General features: G+C 39.7%; 4 protein-coding genes across 5 annotated transcripts; 2 read left to right on the plus strand and 2 right to left on the minus strand.

Moving 5' to 3' along the window:
• The first annotated feature begins 4,119 nt into the window (after positions 1–4,119).
• Positions 4,120–6,574, plus strand: LOC128896819 (uncharacterized). The gene is made up of 6 exons (XM_054160332.1): positions 4,120–4,267; positions 4,575–4,826; positions 4,901–4,963; positions 5,063–5,236; positions 5,321–5,374; positions 6,160–6,574. Exons 2-6 carry the CDS (start codon positions 4,742–4,744, stop codon positions 6,411–6,413), a joined length of 630 nt encoding a protein of 209 aa, XP_054016307.1. The 5' UTR covers positions 4,120–4,267; positions 4,575–4,741; the 3' UTR covers positions 6,414–6,574.
• Positions 6,575–8,810: 2,236 nt separating this feature from the next.
• Positions 8,811–12,499, plus strand: LOC128896812 (LIM and senescent cell antigen-like-containing domain protein 1). 2 transcript variants are annotated; one of them, XM_054160311.1, is made up of 8 exons: positions 8,811–8,980; positions 9,216–9,733; positions 10,450–10,563; positions 10,673–10,785; positions 10,900–11,092; positions 11,183–11,324; positions 11,396–11,654; positions 12,188–12,499. In XM_054160311.1, the coding sequence occupies exons 2-8, from the start codon at positions 9,726–9,728 to the stop codon at positions 12,385–12,387; spliced, it is 1,029 nt and encodes a 342-aa protein (XP_054016286.1). In that variant the 5' UTR covers positions 8,811–8,980; positions 9,216–9,725; the 3' UTR covers positions 12,388–12,499. The 2 variants fall into 2 exon arrangements, with proteins under 2 accessions (XP_054016286.1, XP_054016285.1); XM_054160310.1 differs by lacking the exons at positions 8,811–8,980; positions 9,216–9,733 and adding an exon at positions 10,190–10,222.
• Positions 12,500–12,811: 312 nt separating this feature from the next.
• Positions 12,812–14,644, minus strand: LOC128897007 (peptidyl-prolyl cis-trans isomerase A-like). Its single transcript, XM_054160626.1, has 4 exons — positions 14,591–14,644; positions 14,175–14,230; positions 13,820–14,096; positions 12,812–13,513 (listed from the first exon to the last, which is right to left on the minus strand). Exons 1-4 carry the CDS (start codon positions 14,642–14,644, stop codon positions 13,385–13,387), a joined length of 516 nt encoding a protein of 171 aa, XP_054016601.1. The 3' UTR covers positions 12,812–13,384.
• A 6,214-nt stretch (positions 14,645–20,858) lies between these two features.
• LOC128896820 (uncharacterized) lies at positions 20,859–22,565 on the minus strand. Its single transcript, XM_054160333.1, has one exon. It carries the CDS (start codon positions 22,035–22,037, stop codon positions 21,414–21,416), a length of 624 nt encoding a protein of 207 aa, XP_054016308.1. The 5' UTR covers positions 22,038–22,565; the 3' UTR covers positions 20,859–21,413.
• Positions 22,566–24,331: the final 1,766 nt, after the last annotated feature.

Raw genomic sequence — 24,331 nt, forward strand, 5'->3', positions numbered from 1 at the left:
TCTGCACGGTTGACCGGGTATCGATGGTCGGGAGATACTCGTCCTCGTCGTTGAGGGTGAGGTCGATGCAGGGGACGTCTTCAGATGTAGATGGCTCTGGGCTGAGCTGGATGGGGTAGTCGACGATCACCATGGATGCCTCGGAGTTAGCGGGCGACGGGGGACGGTATTGCACAAAGGAAGAATTTAGTAACAAGGAAACGCGGTTTTCAAAGGTCGCGTACAATTGTTCTATATATCGCGCTTGCTGTTTCTTAATTTGTTTCGCGACGCCTCCACGACGGCTTCTCCGATTGGAACGACGAGTTCGGGTGCGGGGCTGTTTGTGCCTTCCAATCTGTATATAAATAACCTATTAATAGAATGTAGTTTAACGGGGTTCACTCCTCGAATTCCACAAGACCGAGTGCGAACTAGGCTAACCTGGCAGTGAAACGAAGGGGAGAAACCAGCGAATGGCACTATGCGAAGATTTATATAAGTATCGACGGAATTATACCTCAGGTTCCTTCTGACCGAGTGCGGACATGGCTACCCAGGTAGACGAACGGTGGCAAAATCCGCAAATATCACTACAGAAGACGTCTTAAGGGTCTATTCGGTGCCGCTGCTCCGTTATGGGCGCGACTTCGAAATAGACAACCGGCAACGCTTCCCAAGAAAAGAGGAATTTAAAATAATAAATGAACAGATCTGGCACTAGATGGGTACAAAGAAATCACACGCGATAACGTTTAATAATTTAATTAGAAACAATATACACTGGTTACACTTAGTTAACAATAAACGTTGAATTATTATAAGGGTAAGACGTACGATGCGTCACGATTAAAATATAAAGTAAGACATACGATGCGTCGCGATTGAAATGTAAAATAAGACGTACGATGCGTCGCGATTGAAATATCAAATAAGACGTACGATTGACTGAAGAATTACAATTGATTGATGACTCTGATTGTAACTGAACTGAAGACTGCGACTCAAGACTGAACTGAACTGACTGATTACTGTGGCGGCGGAGAACTGAGAACTAGCGACTGAACGTCCTTTTTTTTTTCTTATCGTGGGGAAATGCATGTGAGACTACCATCAAGGATGGGAGCGTTGAAGCACGCCCGTCCCCGATGGCTACCCACTAAAACCCCACGCCCGCCTAAGCTACATAGGAAGCGCCTGGATCACGCGAATACTCAACAGGACACTTCCAAGCTAACATGAATCTCGGGGGGAGGGTGTTAACCTCCCCCACGCCTTACTCTATAAGACCCCGGGCAGAGGGACCCGCCCGGTGTCGCCATCCCCGGGGCCGCCGATATGGGCTTCTCGAGCCCCCGCTCGGTCCATCCACGGCCCCCGACACCTTCGTGCCTATTCCGCTACAGGAGTCCCAAGGGTCCCCACGCAGACTGGGCAAGAAGATGTTGACACCGGTAAGGGAGGTTCGTCGGAGGCATAATCCGGCACGCCCCGAACCTCCTCACCCCAACCCCCACGCGCCTCAGAAGTACCCCGTGGTCCTAGTGGGGACGGGCCGACCACATTAGGTCGGGTCTCTTTCCCGGGCTCGCTCGGCGGCCTCCTTGCGACATAACCTCCTCGCAAAAGGAGGCCGCCGCATTCCACGACCTCTCGCTCGAGACCCACGGCGCGGCGCGGCCCATGCCGGGCACTCCTCGAGTGTATGCCACGCCGTGTCCACCTCTTCGCTGCAGTGGTGACACTGCGGTGTCGGCTCCCGCCTCATCCGGTGCAGGTACTTTCCGAACCACTCATGCCTTGAGAGCATCTGCGTGAGGCGGAGGTCAACCTTCCTCGTATCCTGCGCCATGTATCAAATATGGACAGGATGGCCCAGATAATCGGACGGCCCGATGGAGCAAGCTCTTGCTTCCACCGGGCCAGCGTGTCCCTCCGGGCCTGGCGCTTCTGGCACTCGACCTCACGTACCTTCTCAGCCGCGAATTCCAGCCCCAGATGGAAGGGCGGAATCACGGCAAGGAGGCCCGCCGCCTCGGCAGAAATGGTACGGTATCCCAGTATGGCCCGCAGGGCGAGCGATGCAACACGGGGGCCCCATAAAGGGCTATCGACCACACCACCTCCGCATATAAGCGGCGAACCCTCAACTCTGGCCCCCCGATATTGGGCAGCAACCGCGCTACCGCGGCCGCTGTCCCTTCCATTTTGGCGGCCAGGAGGTCAAAGTGCTCCTTGAAGCTCCAGCGGCCGTCGACGATCAGGCCCAGGTACTTCATGGTGGGCCTGATGTCAACGAAGGTATGCACGACGCGAATCCGGAGGTCCCGATCGCAGGGCGACCGCCGCCCGAGACAATCCGTAAAGCCAGATTGCCTCGGTCAGCGACTGAACGTCTTGGAGAACTGTAACTGACGACTAAACGTTGTAACTAACTGAACGATGCGGCGACGCTCGTATTTATCTAAGCGAATTCTATTGTCCCCACTACTCCAGCCTTCTTTGTATTAGCTGGGGTGAGTCATGGTCCAGCGTTCGCACGGAGCGTGTTATCGTTATCGCAGGTGTGGAGTTACATAATAGCGGCGGTCTTCGAGACTTATCTCCGGAAGCTGCGTCAGCATGAGAATCAGTGAAGGCGGCCGGCCTTATCTTCGATGATATGAAGTCGCGAGGTTTTATCTCGGCGAATATTATGTTGCAGGCGGATTTTAATTACTCGCACTATATTAATTTACACGAGGGAGTCTCGGTTTTGTCTTACGCTCGATTATGCTGAGTCTGTCAGGGAACGTTTCCGTTCGTTAAGGAGCTTGGAACATCAAAAAATGAAAATAAACACTTCTTTTTTTTTTATTAAAATTTAAGCGATTTTGAACAATTCTACGCAAAGAAAATTGAATTTGGAGCACTAGAAGTGATAAAAAAAAGTTCAACGACATGAACTTAGTAAAAAGAACGCAATAAAACTAAAAAATATAAGGAAATACAACTGACAACTTTCTCGAAGAGAAAACAACGACAGTCAAATTTGCGGGAGACCGGAGACGCGGTTACCTTGGTCACAGTCATAGGGTACTGTTTTCTAGGGTAAAGAAAACAGTAAATTTCCGAAAAAACAGTGTTTTAATTGATTTTGATCAAATTAAATACGATTTGATAACATTTCTATCGATAATCGAACGGGAAATAGAAATTTTTAGTTTCTTGCATCTCCTGAAAACTTAGGTTTTTGATACAAAGGTACACTTTTCTCAAATTTTTTACACGTGTTTTCTGATAGTTGGGCCTAATTTACACCGAGGATTTCTTTGAAATTCCAAATGGTTAACTTTTTAAAAATGTGTAAAGTTGACAAAAAAAAATGTATAGGTTTGCGCGGTGATAACTTTTTTGGAATCAAAATATTGAAAACATTTTATTTTTAAAAAAAATTTTTACCACTTCTAGTTCTCCAAATTCAATTTTCTTTGTGTAGAATTATCCAGAATCGCTTAAATTTTATTAAAAAAATTTATTTAGCAAAATTTAATCTCTTCTTTCGATTCTGTTCATTCACATACGGTTTCTTCCTAGCTATTCTTCCATTGTAACCACTATCTTTTAAGGCTCTGCGAATTGTTTGGGGACGTACTTCCCAATCTCGTTTAAGAGCTCTGTTTCTAATTTTGGTGCACTGAGTGAAGGAACCTTCTTTATTTTTCTTATTAGTTTCTTCTTATCACGTGCATCCAACTTCTTCGGTTGGCCCTTTTGGGGTATAGAGTCTATACGATCCTCGTATTTGAACCGTTTGATGATACCTACTACTGTACTCTTACTCATGTTGAGTATGGAACCAATATGTCTACATAATTTCCCCTTTGCATTTTGAAAAATCATAAGTTGTCATTCATTATACGTGGTATTGCTTTTGCGTGGCATTATACACGTGACGTAACGATTATCGAAGAATAACTGATGAAATAAGGCTTGATAGCATCATCCAGGGCCTACAAGCTCTACTCTTGTGAACTTGAAGCCCGATTTTAATTCGCGCGCGTAAGGGATGATGGCGCTACTGTCACTCCTTTCGCGCCATTGAGTTCATATTCTGTGTACGTTTATTCTATGGCGAACGCGCTCGGCAAAGTGCGGCAAAGTGCGGCAAAATTTAAACTCCATATGTTCATAACGTGATAGCGAGTGCACGCAAGTGCATGGTGCAAGTAAATGCTGTGTGCTGCTGTGTGCTGTCGGTTCTGCGATAGTATTTTTAGTTCACACCGATTATGGATAATAATAAGAGGTAAATAGTTATTATTTTTATAAAAATACTAAATAATTACTAAAAGAAAAAATACGACTTTTATATATTTTGTTACAATACGAAAGGGCAGGGTGGGTTTTTCCCGTGGTTTCTTTTGTCCTGCTTTGTCCTTTCCTTTCAATTCATTTCAATTGCATTTTGAAAGCATTTAAAAGGTGTCCGAATACTCTTTCGACTCACAGTACATTTGATTATTTATTGAAATCATATCTAGAAAAAATTTCGAAATTATTAATTATTAATTTTTAATTATTAATTTTTTCTTTATGTAAATATGTATTTATAGGTCCCACAAAAAATGTGCTGTACTGGGGTGCACAAACACCAGGCAGCCGATGTTCAGCTTCCCCTGTCTGCCGAAGGACAGCGATAGATGTTTAAAGTTTAAAATGGCTTGAAGCTTGTGGAACGGAGGATCTATTCCAACTCCCTCCCAACCGGTTGAGAAATCGAATGGATTGTGGGGACCACTTCGAAATTCAGTACCGCGTTGGATCAAAGCTTACAAGTCATGCAGTACCAAGCTGCAACTTACCAGGTAATAATTGACTATACACTTTTTAAACTACATTCAACAAATTATTAATGAAAATATTTATTAAATTCTATTAGCACCTGCCACATCTATCGAGCAACAGGAGGAACTTGTAATGGAAATTGAAGAAGAAGAAGAATGTATGTTTTAGATCTTAATACACTTAATACGCCACATATAAATGAGAAGACCTCCAACATTAAGTGTATATATAATGTTATACCATTTTGTTAATATAGGTCAACCTGTGCTCACCGTTAGATACCAGAACAACGTGGGACCAATGGATAACGTGGGACCAATGGACAACGTGGGACCAATGGACAACGTGAGACCTAAGGACAACGTGGGACCTGGGACCAGCAGAGACTCCGACGCACTTGCCTATAATGTGCTTCCTGGATCATCCAGAGGTGAGTGTATTACCTTACAATAATATTATCTTCTATTGCATTCCTTTTTTTAGTTATGATATTAATTCTTTGTTACAATTACAGGTTGCACTGTCAAAAGGAATCAAGTTCAACCAACTATCAGGAAAGGCCTTAAAGGTATTAAATATTTTAAAAGATACTAGATGTAATAGTTAAATATTTTAAAAGATACTAGATGTAATAGTTAAATATTATATCTACCGGAAAGCTCTGTCCTTTTCCATCACAACAAGTCTCGACACGTAAGCACATATTTATTTGGTGCATGTGTGCCTCTCTATTTTTATTATATTATTTCATACATACTGACATAAGCAAAATAAGTAAAATAAAGTTGATTCACGTTAGTCTTGTGTAGTGATATGTGCTTACGTGTCTCGACTTGTGATAGAAACTGACAGAACTCTCCGGTAGACTTACAAGGAATATATTTGCATATATTTGCAACGAAAGGTGCCGTATGGGCTATGATAGTTTCGGAGATAGACTTTCTTAATAATACGTTCCATCCGGGGAAAAACCGAAAAAGGAGGATATCCTTTTACTCGCCTATATATTATCACAGCCGACTCTAGTACTAGCCGCGCTGAGAAACGTGGCAACACCGCAAAAAACCAGATCAGGAGTCCTATTTTCCAATATGTAGCCAATTGTAGCGAGAGGCCAGGAGGCTGGTCGAAGCTGATAGCCTATCAGTGATAGGGTAGCCGGACTCTCGCACTGTTGCCATTTTTATCTCAACATGGCTAGTACTAGAGTAGGTGTGATATTATATGAGAGCGCCATCTGAAACAAATTAGGCGCGATATTTGAAGCAGATTATACTAATTCAACGCCGCCCCCCCCCTTTAAGTTCAATGTGATACATAAATGCATTACTTATATATATTTTCTTTCCACAGGTGACATCCTGAAAATGATTAGGTCGAGCAACTTGATCAAACCCAGGAAGCTCAAGATCTACAAGGCTGTGGCCAGGATTTTGAAATCTGCGAGGCAATTGAGGCGTCGGAGATCTTCGGTAAGACAACGCATCGGGAAGATTGAGCATCTCGTGCAGACCGGTGTTCATCAGGTTTTAGAAAGCCTGCCAACACCCCTGCACGCGATGCTCTTGGCTCAGATGCGCAACGCGGACAAACAAAAATCGGCGTGACGCTTCACCGAAAAAGAGAAGCTATTAGCTTTATCTATTTATAAGCAAAGTTCTAAAGCGTATCGATATTTGGAAAAATTATTTCTTTTGCCAAGTATCGAAACTCTTCGGAAACTAATATCGCAAATTCCATTAAAAGCTGGAATTTGCGATAATGTTTTTGAGGAACTCAAACAGCAGTGCGAGTTATTTACTGACCCAAAAAGCAGATACGCATGTCTGCTTTTTGATGAAATTAGTTTAGCACCGTCGTTGCAGTATAATCCTACAATAGATGTTATTGCTGGATTTGTAGATTCCGGGTTTCCACGTAACTTAGATATCGCGGATCATGCCACAGTGTGGATGTTGAAAGGCATACATGGTGTGCGACCTTGGAAATAACCTGTTGCATATTCATTTTGTAAAGGTTCCAGCTCAGCTGAGAACCTTGTTCGTATGTTTAAAAAAATAGTTCGCCGTGCAAGTCAGGTCGGTATAGTAGTTGTAGTAACAGTTTGTGACCAAGGAAGCACAAATTGCAAAGCTATCCAAAGCTTATTAGATTCATCGCGAAGAAATGCCTTTCAGAGATCAAATACACTGCGGCATGTTGTTATTGAAATCGACAGTAACATAATCGTACCGCTGTTTAATCCACCCCACTTATTAAAATGTGTCCGGAACAATTTATTGACGAAAAACTTGAGCTTTAATTTACATGATATTTCACGGGTGGCTAAATGGTCACACGTGGAAGATTTATATTTTATTGATAGCAGTAATGTTTCTTCGGAGAACCGACTCCTGGAGAAACTTACTGCAAAACATGTTATTTCTTCAAAAATTCCGAAAATGAAAGTTAAATATTGCGCTCAAGTTTTTAGTCGATCAGTTGGATCCATTATGACATTTGCGAGTCGTAACAAGGCCAAAAGTATGTGTGGTACGCGGGAAATATCGGATCAAGGGATTGACACTGCTGAACTTATTCATTTTATGAATGATACGTTCGTCAGTGTCAATAGTAGAGTTGCGAATCGGACACACAGAACAGATACGACCCTAACTAATGTTTGGGATAAAGCAATTTCAGTTTTTCGCAGCATGAAGTTTATTAAAAGAAAGCCTGCGGATAAGGAGCGTCCGAAGGTTTTGCAGAATTGGGTGACGACCCTTCGAAATTTTAAATTTTTAAAATCACACCTGCAGAGTCTTTGATTTCATTCATTTATTCCGCGTAATTTTAATCAAGATGCCCTTGAGAATTTTTTCGGTCAAATTAGACAGCATGGTGGTCGAAATACGAATCCAAACATTGCAATAATTTGACAACATATATGATACAATTATGTATCATATATGTTGTCAAAAAATATATAAGTAGAGTAAATCGCGTTATAAGTGGATTCGAAGAAAGAATGGACTCGGATCCACTTCTAACGCGACCTATTAATGTGAGTGTGCAAAATTATGCACGCAAGACTGGATTCATGTTTTAATGGGATTATGTTTCAATTTTTAATATTTTACATTTGCTTTCTTTTAATTATTTTACTTTACATATTTTATTTCCCTAATAATGAATCCAGTCCTGTATGAAACTTATACTTTATGTGTACACTTTATTATGTGAATATACAGGGTGTCCCAGAACTCCTGTAAGAACCGGAAATGGGGGGGTAGCTGACATGATTCTGAACAACAATTTCCTTTGCAAAAATGTTGTTGGAGGCTTCATTTTTGAATTATTAACGAAAAATGAAGCCCCCACCGACATTTTTGCAAAGGAAATTGTTGTTCAGAATCATGTCAGCTACCCCCCATTTCCGGTTCTTACAGGAGTTCTGGGACACCCCGTATATGCATTTTTATATTATTGTTGCGTTTGTATTTTTATATATTTTATATGAACGTATATGTATGAATGTTGACACTTTATTATATAAATAAATATGTTTTTTGTATATATATTTTATACAATTGAAGTTTAGATTCTTTATTGTTTTTTCAATGTTTTCCGTTAATAATAAATTTAATTTTGTATAAGTTGTGTTGTTCTCCCTATAATTATTTTTTTATTTAGATTAATTTTAAAGCAAGTATAAATAGGCATACGTGGGACCATACCGTTGTGTGTGTGTCTCACGGATTATATATATGTATTAGTAACGACACTGGCGCCATCATCCGCAGCGGGGCGAATTAAATACACATACGTGGGACCATACTGTTGTGTGTGTGTCTCACAGATTATATGTATGTGTAGTAACGACAGTGGCGCCATCATCCGCATCGGGGCGAATTAAATACACATAAGTGGGACCATACTGTTGTGTGTGTGTATCTCATGGATTATATGTATGTGTAGTAACGACACTGGCGCCATCATTCCTTACGCGCGCGAGTTGGATTGGGCTTCAACCCTAAATACGGCAGCTTGTGGGCCCTGGTATCATCCGAATAGTCGACTCGTGTTTGTAAACAAACACTCCTTCTAAACTCGAAGTAACTCTGCGTAAACACCCAGAAAAGTAATGCGAAAATCAGACAATGTTTTGTTTAAATCGTATTATTTAACAACTACAGTAAGTTATATAAATAAAACTTATACTATTGTTTACTACACATATACGTTAATATAATACTTGATTATGTTTTTTATTTGTTTCATTAGAAACGAAGTTATGATGAAACAAAGCAAAAAATCTCAGTGTCCGAATATTAAAGTTACTCACAGTAACTGTTTGGAAAATTACAAATGTTTGATATCATTCTGTCTTTGTCTCTTCTCCGTTTGTTGTATCTCCCTCTTTGTCGCAGCATCATTAGAGAGACAAGGATCGAACTATCCTTGTTTCGGAGCTTCCTACTTTTTCCGCCAACTATCGCTGAAGTCAACTCGGAGTTTTGCTCGGTCTTCTGCGCACCCTATCTCGTATCCATAATATATGGTGTTTGGCTCTCTCTTCGCAAAAGGCAATTTTGTGTTTCTATCATCCGATTGGTCGGTGCATTTAAATGAAACGTTTACTCTAGAGAAGGAGGTGCATTATTTGATGACGTAATTTTTATTCTAAGCTCATAACGAATCATCTCTAGTTTTACATGAAACAACGTTGTGTGGATATGTACATTTGCATACAAAATATAGTTTTATAAAATAAAGTGGAAGTAGTATTAATAACAAATAATATTTTTTTCATGTATAACAAAATTCAAGTACTTTTCCAAATAATCTCTAAAATGGATAAAATGGAATGCTTAAAAAATTGTTGAACGAATAAATTAAATCTCGTGAGATTTAATTAGTTCTTCTTCATCATTAAAAGAATGCCAGGGTAAGCACGATTATTTCTCTTGCGAAACGTAGTGTTATAAGATATCTCTTCCGCCGTTAAAAATTCATTTACAGGTATATAATTTTAAATTCGTTACTATGAAGATATTTAAAATTTAATTTGAGATACATATGATATTTACATCTGTGTTTATTCGTCGTAGAAGGAAGAAAACAAGTTGAAATTTATGGGAACCAGAGTACATCGTGGAATGAAATAAAAAAGTTAATTTTATTCATTCAGGAAAATTAATTTAATACTTGTACATTATTAACTTGCATTGATTTTCGATTGAAATTTATTTGTAATTGTTACTTTAATAATTAATATTTTTTCCATTCTTTTATTATTCATATCTTAATAAAATTAAAAATATCGTTTGCTATGTGAAAACTGTATGAAACTATACAAAATTGAGAAATAATTGAAATTAAAATATATAATATTGATGTGTAGTGTCCGTGCGAAGAAGGAAAGAAAGAAGACGAGGTACTCACGACTAAGACTTTATTATGACTAATTGTCCGGCTTACCATAATGAGGGTTATGCAATATATTTATTAAATAGTGTAAATGTTAAATGTTTATAAAATAAGGGAATATCTTATTATATTATTTGATACTATTTATGAACTTTTATTAAAAGTTTAATATGTATTATAAGTTAAGTTTTCTTCAGATAGATATTACTATTAACAATATAATCTTTACCAAAGTGTTACAGAAATGTCTTTGGATCATATGTTTTGTTCTCGCTGCAGAGAAGGTTTTGTAGCTCATGAAAAAATTGTTAATTCACATGGAGAATTATGGCATTCTCAATGTTTTGTGTAAGGAACTCTATTTCTAGAAATAGTTTATATTTTCAATTAACACGGATTTTAATAATGTAATTAATTTTCCTGTAAATAATTTTTAACGAATGTTTTATTTTATTAGATGCGCTCAGTGTTTTCGTCCATTTCCTGATGGAATATTTTATGAATTTGAAGGATACAAGTATTGCGAGCATGATTTTCATGTATTATTTGCTCCCTGTTGTGAAAAATGTGGTAAGGTACATTTGATTTACCTAACTTTAATGTTGTTTAAGAATTTTAATACGTATTGTAATATTATTAACGTGTAACTTTATGGAAATAACTTTTAAACTTTTTTATGTATAGGAGAATTTGTTATTGGTCGTGTGATAAAAGCAATGAATGCCAATTGGCATCCAGGTTGTTTCCGTTGTGAAGAATGCAATGGTGAATTGGCTGATGCAGGATTTATTAAATGTCAGGGTAGAGCTTTATGTCATACCTGTAATGCACGTGTGAAAGCTGGAGCACTTGGAAAATATATCTGTCATCAGTGCCAGTATGTGGCATTTTACTTTTAAGTTTATTTGTGCAATAAATTGTAAAAAAAGTTTATCTGTTATACTCTAACACATGTATATGTTTTCAGTGGAGTAATTGACGATAAACCTCTGCGCTTTCGTGGGGAATTATATCATCCCTATCATTTTAATTGTTCAGCTTGTGGAGTAGAACTTAATTCTGATGCCAGAGAAGTGAATTCCAGGGCAGGATATGCTGCTAATGATATGGTATTTATGAAAAGGTTGTTGTATTTTTAAATATTATCTTGAAGATATATATTGGCAATTAATATTTTTAGAATGAGCTATATTGTTTGAGATGTCATGACAAAATGGGAATTCCAATTTGTGGAGCTTGTCGACGTCCAATTGAAGAACGTGTAGTAACTGCTTTGGGTAAACACTGGCATGTTGAGCACTTTGTTTGTGCAAAATGTGAGAAACCATTCTTAGGTCATCGGCATTATGAAAAAAAAGGTTTAGCTTATTGCGAGACTCATTACCACCAACTCTTTGGAAATCTTTGTTTTGTATGCAATCAAGTAATCAATGGCGATGGTATGTATATTATGTTTTATTATTATTTAAATTCGATAGAATTATTTAATTTGTTACATTCAGGAAAATATATTTGTTACATTACTTTCAAAATTGACTTAACACATTGAGTGCCGCCCCGATAATAATGCGCGTTTCTGAATCTATCACTTGACCGCAGGCACTGCGATAATGCGGGTTTCTAAATTTATCGTTTAACTTTAATATAATTCATACATTACAAATTTCGATTTTGTTTTTGTATTTTTCATTTTTGTTAAATTCTATATACTTGATGAATAGTCAATTAAAATATCCCATTTTACTTTTGCTACTTATTGTTCAGAGACAGACAAACAAAACTGGCGTTTAGGGGTTCAGTAGCTGATATGTAGTCGGTATGCAATGTGTTAAGTATGGCATATGGTTGCTAGGATAGAGTACTCTTATGTACCCTTATTCAAAGATTAAGTTTAACCAGTGCAATCCTTTTTCATGTATTTCTTGCCAGATTATAAGGGGTTACTATATATTGTATATTTTGTATTTTTCAGTTTTCACAGCTTTAAACAAAGCATGGTGTGTTCATCACTTTGCATGTGCGTTTTGTGATCAAAAAATGAATCAGAAAACCAAGTTTTTTGAATTTGATTTAAAGCCAGCTTGTAAAAAATGTTATGATAAATTTCCGCAAGAGTTGAAGAAACGTATGCGTCGTATGTATGATTTAAACCCTAAAAGAATACCAGCTTAAAGGTGCACTACTCCTAAGTACTTATACAGATTATTGAAAATTATAATTTTCAGTGCACGAATGTTATTAGGGTATAATATTGTTTAAATATAATGTTATTTTCATGCATTAATTGATAATATTGTTTACATAGTCATATTTATTTTTTCTATTTTAAACTTAATAATTAACATTCAAACAATAGAAAGTTCTGGCGACTATACAAGTGACCTAATCTATTCAGATTTCTAGCGTCTACTTTCGAATACATTTAGTTTCTTAACACTTTTTAAATCACACTAACATATAAATAAATAAAAAATACTAATTTGAAAATAATATACGTATATATTCTACAATATTCAATATATATAACGTTAATGAGAACAGAAAAAATAAATGTTTTTATAGGTTTTTTTTAAAAATATACATAGAATAATGGTTTTAATAATAATTATATTCTTAAAATGTATACATCGCTAGAGGTTTTTGTATCTGATACACGATATAATTGAGATAATTAGGCGATTCTGAAAAAGCTGCATTTTGTACACCATATATTGTACATATGGTGAAATGGTGAAATAGTGAAACATTTTAATTGCACAATGGTTATGTTTTGCAAGGATAATGTGCACACATAAGTAACATTTATTATATATGCGGCCTTTAAAGTACCTTATTATTATAAACAATATGTTTGATACAATTATATACAGAGCTATGTATATTTGACACCAACAGAATTTGTAAATATTAAAAACCAACTAAAAATGGAAGGCTAAGTCACAAACAGACTGACATTCCAACAAATAAAACAATAAAAAAAATGGTTAATGTAATGTGTTTTATTTATCATTGTTTTAAATTATCACTTATATTTAAGTTATCACGTATTGACACAATGATCGATCATAGTACCTAAATAATTAGCCACTCATGAGCATGTCAGCCATTTGCTATAATCGAAATCCTTGCCGAAGTGGTTCGTATCGATAGAGTTTTCCGTTTCCTTGTTTTATGTATTTTTTTCTACGTCGTTCATTATTTCCGGTGGGTACCGCTTGTGTTTTTTTGATATAATACCACAGTTGGCTACAATTATTGTTTTAATCGGTTTTCCCGTCTTTGTCCCAAATTCTTCAATCTAAAAATTACATAAATTAGATTAGTCTCTAATAAAAATGTACACAATGTTGAATTCAGGTGCATATTTTATTTTTAAATATAGGATGGACCATTTCAAACTGGTCACTTAATTAAACAGGTTTAGTTTTAAACTTAATAAAAACATATTTATGGGAGACATTTTTTTATTTAATGTCAGACATAGCGTGGAGATATTTTCTTTGTTCCAGGTGGATATACCAATAATATTTTAAGGTCATAATTTTCTCTTTTTTTTAAACAAAGTGATATAAATTTTTATTTGCTTTCAAACAGTTTTCTATACCTTGTAAATATTTGAGAGACCCGAAATAACCTTTCCAAAAACTACATATTTTCCATCCATTGTCTCTAATCGTCTAAAAGTAAGATTAAATTTGGAATCGTTTTTATTTTCATCGTCATTACACATAGATAAAATGCCAGGGCCAGCATGACGTAAATTGAAATTCTCATTCACGAATGATTGATCAAATATAGAAGCTCTTCCGCTACCATTAAAATTCGTAACGTCTCCGCCTTGACACCAATAACCGGTAACAATACGATGGAAGGGTGTGTTCCTGTTGGATAATGGATATTTGAACTTTGCCTTTTCAGGTTTTATGATATTTTATTCTATTATATAGTTAACATATTACAAATCATTTAATCGTTCAATAGAACCACGATAGTTGTAAAGAAATGGTGTTAAAAACTTTTGCACGTATCGTGATTCATGCAATTATAGAGGTAATCAATTTGGTAAAAAAGAATCCTACTCATTGTCAGTGATGATAGAGATGGCTCTACGTCACGCATACGCACAGTTTTTAGCGTCACTAATACGACTATAAAACTGGCGTCCTTAGTTGCTCTAAAGAATTATAAAAGTATAACAAAATAGAGACCATCTATCGTTCCCTCAGGGAACCCAAATCTAAGGCGGATGGTTACCGCGCTAAAAGATAGAAGAGGCAGCCGTGTCGTTCGGGGCTGATACTCATGGGGAAAATAATTCACCACTTGACCATAGACTATTGTCCCTTGCTGGATGGTTGGCGAGGGTCTCACAAACTAGTGGGGACTGAGGAGACAGATGATTACGCTCGCTCCGTCTAAACGTCCCCATGATCCCCTTTTTTCCGACAGTCACAGTACATAGTCGTATTCTGATGCTTGAATACTGACCTGGCTCCGTCGTTCGTTCGGTGTCCGTGCAGGTAGAGGTGTTGCCGTTACGCGACAGCCAATTGAGCTGCCTCACCAACCATCCAGCAAAGCATAGTACCTAGAACCTATAAGAAAGAGGTGGGAAGGGGGAAGTGTTAGGGAATAGAACAACAGAATAACAGAATCAGGGAAGGGAGGAAGGGAAGTGGTAATTTTTAAGGGCAATAGATCCATCCCGTGTTACGGAACACGTAGGTTGAGAATGGTAATCGAACAGCAGACCAGGATTAGCATGACAAGGGGTGTATAGGACTCTACTCTCAGGTTTGATGGCATAGTGAAGAGGGGAGACAGAAATGCAGGCTGATACTGTGGGTCCTGAGGGATGTGGATTGCCTAACACTCAACTACGCTTCGGCGTTCTCGAGGAATAGGCAGCATGGCCCAGCCCAATGATGGACCACCCTCACGGAGTAGCTAGCGTCCTCAACAAAGATAGGCCCGGGCCAAAGAAAAGTGAGGAACTAACGAAAGGTCTTACTGCTAGATCGGGGTGACATGGCACAAGGAACACAAGGACCCTCTAAAAAAATATAACCGACTTCGAAAAAATATTAAAATTGCACTAAAAAGTATGAAATAATTTCTATTTCATTTATATTAAATGATATTCAATAATATATTACATTTCTATTTCCTTTATATTAAATTATGATAAATAACCTTTTCGTAGTCGGCGCAAAATTAAAAACTTTTAAATTCCTGCTTGAGTTAGTTTTTGGTGAAAGCGGCAATGTTAAATGCTGTTAAAGTATACATGTATACTGTCTACGTGAAAGTCCAGGTCGGTCACCTGGGGTTGTTGATGGCAATAGACTTCCCCAGAAAAAGAGGACCCAAAAGCAAAATTCCTTACAATTGCTCAACACTAGAGTTTTACGTGGTTTCCGAGTACTTGCCTCGATGAAATGTAATAATGGAGAGGGCCATTGTCGTTCCATTTTCTTTCCTGGTCGGCTGTGTGAAGGTTCGTTAGAATAAGAAACCCTACCAGTGGTCAGTGGTACTAAGAATCAGTTATTAGGCGCTTGTTTGTCGTTTTACAAACTCATCACTTTCGTGTGGGTGCAGGTATGGCCGTATAGCCGAGATACTGTCCTATAGAACGCTCAGCCAGAGAATAAATGTCTACGTGAAAGTACTATCTGAGTAGATTTGGAATAGTTTGTGGTGAAGGCGCCGATGGTGAAACGTGTTAATGTATATGATGTCTGAAGTAGATATGATGATAGCAATAATTTAAGGGCATAAGTTTTGTCCCTCCGAAAGAAATTTAAACCAAATTTGGTCATTTTGAATGTAAGAAATTTTTAATTTTTCGCCGACTACAAAAAGATTATTTAATATAATTTAATATAAAGGAAATAGAAATTTAATATATTATCGAATATCATTTAATATAAATGAAATAGAAATTATTTCACTCTTTTTAGTGGCAATCTATAACCAGTAGATTTCATGCAATAACAATAGTTATGAGCAATATACAGGGTATCCCAAAAATGTTGGATGTCCTTGAATGGGGTGTTTCGGGGGGTGATTTGAAACAATTTTTCCTTAGCAAAAACGGTGTTCGAGGCTTCGTTAAGAGGATATTCTAGAAACAAACTTGCGCTCTGATTGGTCGGGGGTTTCTGTCAATATCTCCTTAACGAAACCTCGAACAACATTTTCGCAAAGATAAAATTGTTTCAAATCACCCCCCGAAACACCCCTTTCAAAGACATCCAACATTTTTGGGACACCCTGTATAGTTGCAAATGGGATTATCAGGAATGCATGTGGAACTAAATGTGAAAGGATTGATTGTGTTTGGTAAATTCCTTGTCAAGCTACACCAGAGCATAGCAATTTTGCGGCAACAATGTTTTTAAACAATGAAAGTGTCCATAAATTTTTGCAAATGGGAACATCACGAATTCATCTATCATGAAATGTGGAAGGCTCCATCGCAGTCGGTTAATTCCTTGTCGAGTTACATAAAGGAATTGAAAGTTTGCAATAACAATAGTTATAAACAATAAGAAAAATCATTTTTGCAAAGTGATCAACTCGAAAACTGTCCAGCAGCTAAATGTAAAGGGTTTCATCGATTTCATCGAATTCAGGCCGAAGATACGTGAAATAGTCCAATTTTGCAATAAAAAGTGCAATAAAGTGGTAAAAAATGGAAGTAGGTCGAATGTCTTTCTAAGCTTTTAAGAGGCAACGAAGCCCTACTAGATGCAAGAAGATTCAATCCGATTGGTCAATTCGTTTCGAAATAAGAAGCAATACAACATTTTTCGGTTTTTTGTACAAAAAAACGGGTAAAAAATGAGAAATTACAAAATTTGTTGATAATAGAACCACCCTCGAGACATGCTCTACAAGATGCAATAGGTTTCATCCCGAGTGGTCAAGCCGTATGGACGTAATCGAGTAACATACATATAAAAAAAAAAAAAATATACATGTCGAATTGAGTAACCTCCTCCTTTTTGAAGTCGGTTAAAAATGGGACATAGCTGCTCCCTCTTGACTTGTGTCTCGTAAGGAGACACAACACGCGCAGCGATGGTTTTTGTAAACGAAAAAATTTCTCTTCTTGGAAGAGAAAATCCAACACCATGTTTATTGTAGCTACAGTACGGGTTTAGCGATCTCGAGGTCCCGAGCTATAGGGAGCCAGTGGGTCCCAACATTCATGTAAAGAATGTAATGTAAAAAGTTAAAGATTGATGTAAAATAATGTAAATGTAACATGAAAAAGAGCACATGTTAATAATAAGTGCAACAATCAATATAAAACAGATTTCGTATCCTTATAAGATTAAGAAACAAACAAACAAATAAAGACCAATATCGTTTTGTATAGCTACACTACTGTGCGCTCCGCTTTTTCCGACGTGCATGCACGAGTAACGCAATAGTAACGCACGAGTAACGAGGGCCGTCCCCACCTTTGCGTTCCACTCTTTCCATTTCTTCCATTCTCTCGTCGCACTTTGACCGTGACACGTGACATATGTGTAGTTTTCCTCGTAACTGTGGGGAAGGGTACCTCACATGCAAAACAAGACTAAATGACCTAGCGAAACTAGGCAATAAGGTCACAATAACCTGGGTCCCAGGACACTCAGGAGTAACAGGCAACGAAGAAGCCGATAGACTAGCAAACCTGGGTTCGGATGTACCCCCTACGGGACCCGAACCCATAATACCACTGCCCGAAGCAGCATACAACGAAGAAATTAGAAAATGGCGTGAAACAGCCAAGAAAAGGAAATGGATAGACACCCAAGATTGCAAGCAGGCCAAAGAACTGCTAGGCACATAAACAAATAACAGGAAACGAGCACGACAAACAATACAACTAAACAAACAAGACTGATTACGACTAGAAGGAAACACCTAGAACAACCCTTCCTAGAACCAGACATGATACCAATGTTGAAACCAGCCAAAATAACATCCTACATAGCAGAAATTAACCCATGGAAAATGAACGAAACCTAACAAGTAGCATAAATAATTACATCCCACGAGGGTAAAACATGGCGTGTGTACTAAAGAGGACCCAAAAACCGCTTCGGCACAAAAAGTAGCCACAGGGAACGCCTTGGTATGGAGGTCAACTGTGGCACCTCGCCGAGGAAGAGGTCCACTGGCGGGGGGCGAGGAGAGGGCCCTCTTCCACACGCGCCACAATACACACAAGCCAAGTGTATAACACGGCACCTCCAAGCAATGGGTGTACTACAAATAAACCAACAATAACCATCGTAAGTAAAGGGCTAGTGCGCTTCCCCCTAGAATGGGAAGAGCTCAGACCTAGGACGGGTGGTGACCGTACCTGATATACACAATCATACAAAAGGGGATTACGGGAGTGAGAGCTACGGGGGCAAACGAGACAAACTGTAAACCCAAATAAGATAGGCCCGTGATAGGAATAGGTAAGATCGGCGGAGGAGGACGAGCAGCTGCGGTGCTGCCTTGACCTCCAAGATGCAGCAGAGCACTGCTCGAACTACTCTGCGGTTCTTAATTAGAGAACCCGCGGAGTGTCAAAAAACAGAGACAAGCCGGTAATCCAAACGTCGAGCGATGTCGACGGGCTACCGCCGGCGTAAGGAACCGAGTGGAATAGACTAATCAACTAAGGAGGAGGGAGGGCTGTAGACTTGCTCGCGACCCAGACACTACCTCTCAGACAGAGGCGGGTGGGCAAAGAGGGAAGGGGGGAGTGCTAGGGAATAAAGTCAGAGAGGGGGGAAGGGGTTGAGAAAGGTAGAAGCTGTTGTAGCTACGAGCGTTACGCCGCAGATTGATATTCTAGAGTTCGTGGGTTCAAGACTCGGTAATGGAAAACTTTTTTTCTGGCCGGGATCGCCCCACTTGACTTGGTGGCGGCGGAACGGGCGCGGCTATATCATATAGTTTGCGCCGCCCGCCGACCGCCAGGGGTCGATCTCGGCAGAGAGGAGGCCGAGGAGGTCGAAGAAATGAAGCGTCAGGCCCGAACGAACACGTTCGCCCGGTGGAAGCAGCGCTTGATTGATGCTCCATCGAGTCGTTCAATCGTCCGGGCCATCCTGCCCGTATTTGATACGTGGTGCAGGGTGCGGAGAAGGCTGACCTTCCGCCTCACGCAGGTACTCACCGGTCATGGGTGTTTTGGTGAGTACCTGCATAGAATGGGGCGGGAGCCAACCGCGCAGTGTCACCCCTGCGGCGAAGACGTGGACGCGGACTACGACCCTCGCGCCGTAGACCCCCGCCAAATAGGCGGGTAGCTTTGAGCGGGACTGTGCAGGGCTCCCCCCCCCCCCACGACAGGTCACGTCCCCTTCGCAAAGGGGGGAAGGGCCAATAGGCCGAGAAGGCCATCGGACCGGGGTGTGAGCTGACCCCGGTCCATTGAGGGAAGCTATGCTTCCCTCGGGGTGGTCCGGCACCCGCTTATCCCCTCGGATTAGAGTGCCGGCCTCCCCCACAATTTGTTGTGGGGAAGGGGGGTGGGGCGGAGAAAGCCGAGGTGTGCCGGAACACACCTCCGACGGCTCTCTCTTACCGGAAGTAGGCGTCATCCTGGCTCGTCCTGGGTGGGCCCTATCGTAGGGGTCTTACGCCTTGGACGGGACACGATGATGCCAGAGAGCTGTAAGTGGACCGAGCGGAGGCTCGGGAAGCTTAAGTCGAAGGCTCTCATGGAATGGGGACACCGGGCGGGTCACTCCACCCGGGGTCTTTTTAGCGTAGGGAAAGCGGGGGCTAACTCCCCCGCATGGGATTTTATGTATAGCGGAGGCTGTCCTGTTGAGTACACGCGTGATCCAGGCAGTCTGCATTTAGCTATGAGGCGTGTGTGTGGTTTTAGCGGGTATGGTCAGGGCTGAGTCCCGTATATCCCTGCCTTTCCCCCCGGGAAGGCGGGGCATGCGTAAAGCATTTCCACACATAAAAAAAAAAAAAAAAAAAGGCTGAGAAAGGTGACTGACTATCGGCCCAGGAATAAAATGATAAGGGGTGGATAGAGCTCTCAGTCTCGATGGCACGGCGCAAGGGGAAATATGCAGGCTGGCACTGCAGGTCCTGAGGGATGTGAATTGCCCGACGTCCAACTCCGCTTCGGCATTACCGAGATATAGGTAGAATGGGCTCACCCAATAATGGACCGCCCCGTGAAGTAGCGATGTCCTCGTGAAGCATGGCCAGGGCCAAATGAAAGCGAGAATCCAGCGAGAAACAGGTAGAATCAACGGCTGGGTGACTGTCTCCTCCGGTCTTACTGCTAGACCGGAACAGGGGCTAAGACCCACGCAACCAAAAGGACTTCGGGGGCCATACCGGCGGCCTCCTCCGGCCAACAAAGCAAAAACTATGCAAAAAAGGGTACCTCACAGAAATAAATACGACTTAGTAAACGTATCAAAAACTATATTTTTTTTTTAACAAATGGTAACGAAACTGCTGCTCGTTACGTGCAACGTAGAAACTAAAACCGCCGAAGAGGGGATCGCTCAAGGCGGATTTCATCAATACTCCCTCCTAAACGATGGAGTCGTATAAAAAAAAGGAAAAATAAATAAAAACAAAAATAAAATGGCGTTTCGCTTTCCAGGATCTCTATTCATGACTTGTTCTGAATCGCACCCTCTTCCCTGGTCCTTAGTGTACGCGCAGTGCGCGTGTTTTCGTCGTACCACTCCGTTACTGAGCCGTTCCCGATGTGGAAGGTCGAAACGCATTGCGTGATCCAGGCACTTCCCAAGTAGCTTAGGCGGGTGTGGGTAGCCATCGCGGATGGGCGCGCCTCCCCTCCCTGATGATAGTCCCACATGACCTCAGCTTCTCCCCCGCTGAGCCGAAGTATGCGTAACGCATTTCTCCACAATAAAAAAAAAAGGTCTACAATAGCTTTGCTGGATCAAATACTCGAACTTCTCCTTGTCAAGCGTACGTCAAGCGTTAATTCTTTCGTTCCGTATGTTACTATTCGGTTTCCATTGGCTGCATAAAGCTTAAAATCCGCGACCTGCGTTTTGTCGTGTTGTGTTGCTGGTAGTACAGATACATTCGCTTCTGTATCAATCAGAAATCAGATGCTAATGTACTTATCGGAGATAAATAAACGGCGCGAAACGTTAGGACCATTAGTGATTGCTGCTAACTCTGATGGTACATCACGTTTTGATTGAGTGATCCCGCCTCCAACCTCCTGTTGTGATAGAAACACATAGCGTGTTCGCCAGAGTTTTCGTGGTTCCCAGGACGGCTCCTGCTTCGGGATCGCCATCGTATTCGACCTCTCCTATGACCTTTACGGTTACTTCGGTTAAAACATCTACCTGCGTTGTTAGTTCGCTAATCTGTTGCGTCAATCGTTGTATCGGATTTTCCTGGATCGTGGCCGTAGAAGTTATACTTGAGAGTGTTGTCGATGCCACAGCTATCATCGGATTTGCAGAGCTCTCCATTATTTTGTCGGCACATTCTGCTAATTTCTCTAAATCCGAACTGTCAAAGACGGAGAGCACTTCCTGGACTCGCAGTAGTAGACGTTGAGTCCACAACGTCTGCAGAATCTTCTTCGAGGCACTGGTTCCTGCGAGATTTCGCATCTCTCTCAGCAGCGCAGAAGGCTTCTTGTAACCAAGTCCGCTCATCAACTTCCGCAATCTCTTTTCTTGCAATTCAGTAAATCTTTCGATTAATGCTTCTTTTAAACCTTTATACCTGCTTCCTTTTCGAGGATTTTCCAGGACATCTACGACCATCCCCATCGTCTCTTCATCGAGGTATCTCATTCCGAATTTGACGTCGTCTGCTCTTATGCGATATGACGCGAATTCACTCTCTAGCTAGATAAACCAGACTTTGGGTCAGTAATAGGCAAAACCCTAGGCTTCGAATAAATCTGAAGTTTGCCGATATGTTTGTCTCGTTTCCTCTTTTAAACATTTTCCGTAGAAGGAAACGAGACAAACACATCGGTTTGGGTCGGTTTCTCCAGAAGGTCGGTAATTTGATATTTCGGAACTTGGCGTAAATTTCGCCGCCACTCGTTGGTGTGGTTGTCATTTTATTGTTTCCTGTAGAATTTTCACTATTAGTAGGTCTTGACGTGCTTTGACTGTTGCCTTGGTCTTCCATCGACTACGTTGGGTTTCCGACATCGTTGCTATCTATTTTTTGAACGTGCAACTTTATAGTTACTTCCGATCACGTCGGTTAATTCTAGTCACGTCAAAGTCACCAAATTTATGTGGGGAAGGGCACCCCACATAAATAAATGCGACTTAATAAACGTATAAAAAACTATATATTTCTTTTGTAACAAATGGTAACGAAACTGCTGCTCGTCGCGTGCAACGTAGGAACTAAAACTGTCGAAGAGGGGATCGCTCAAGGCAGATCTCCATATAACGTATTCCAATTGCGAAATCTATCAAGCAGTGATGGACATTCGTGGAATTTTCCTGATCATGCGCACTGGAGCGAGCATTGCAGTCCTCACTGCTGTATACACTTACTTAGGAATTTAGGGTACCATTGGATCCCAGTAAGGAACAAAATGTAAGGAAGTTATAGAGAAAGAAAAAAGTTTTTATGAAGGAAAATAGCATAGATGTACAATAAAAAGTAGAAAACAATTCAATATTTATTTAGTTTTTACGTCTGCAGCCGATTTATTACATGAATACCAACATTTATTGCTAAGAGTAAGGAGACTACAGAAAACCTTACCAATATTCGAACAAAAATATTGCACATAAAAATGAACACAAGACACAAATACATGAAACATACATATACAATCATATATTGGAAGCATATACCTTACCAATAACAACTGAATACATTTAAAGAAGACTAATTTTAAATAAAAAAATGCAAGCATTTCCAGAAAGTAGCTATAACAAAAAATTACTGATTTATAACATATATACACACCCCTAGATATGTGTACATACTTCCAGAAAAACTCATAAGGAAGAAGTAGAAATATGAATAAAAAAAAGCACTAACACTTTTGTACTTTATTTGTCCGTTAAAAACGCAGAAAAATTGCAAAGGCTCCTTACATGCACCTCCCCTGGCGGTTCAGATACATGTATGGTAGCAGACGACATGTACCTGTGACGTTAGCTTACGCATGCGCAGAAAAGAATTCCTCGAGGGAAAAATCCCACGAATGTCCACCACTGCTATCAGGTTTGTTATATACACAATTACATACACACAAAAATCTAAAGTGTGAAAAATTCTTTTGATGATTGAAAATTATTATTCTACAAATAATGTTTTATTTCGATAAACTTCAAGTATTTCTAAGATTAAACGTATAACGAGAGAAAGACGTGATTTAAAAATTTGATTTAATTCTGTCTAATTTCAAGTGATTCTCTTAAATTTTGCTAATTCAATTTACATGGATAGTAAAACCTGAAATCTTTTTGTTCAGTTGGAGATATTAAATTCGAAAATGTGCCGAATATTATTTGTAACCGTCGATAAATAGGTTAGGAAATGTTAATCTTAATTTTCGATCAAGGTATTTAACGATTGATTATATTTGAGTGAAAACTGGCGTTCGTGAAATTTATTTACTTGTATGATAAACCTTTTCTTGTTCCAAGGCATAGTTCCGCGAAATTTGCACATGTTTGTGGCACAACATCATCATAAAGTTCAAACTGAATGACTCCTAACTTTTGTTTGTCACCTCGGACTTCTATTTCAAAGAAACATTTAGTTCGAATAGATGGATTTAGTACTTTCATTAATGACAAACTCTTGACCATGCAATGATCTTCATTTACATGAGACACAGTAATTTTACCCTTTGATTCTTCCGGAAACCTATAAAATTCAAGACAAGTTATGATATTTGTAACACTGTTGATTCTGGTTAATTAAGACACATTGAGACCAGAACACTATCCTATTAAAGGGTAAATCGGAAGTATTAGGTTTTGTTATTTAAGATACATATGACTTGTATAAATTGTATTGTTATATAAAATTGATTGTTGTAATTGCAATAATATAAATAACATGTGAACTGCACTACAAAATATTAATTTATTGACTCAATTCT

Source organism: Hylaeus anthracinus, unplaced genomic scaffold (genome assembly GCF_026225885.1).
Source record: "Hylaeus anthracinus isolate JK02 unplaced genomic scaffold, UHH_iyHylAnth1.0_haploid 11978, whole genome shotgun sequence".
Classification (NCBI taxonomy): Eukaryota; Metazoa; Arthropoda; class Insecta; order Hymenoptera; family Colletidae; genus Hylaeus; species Hylaeus anthracinus.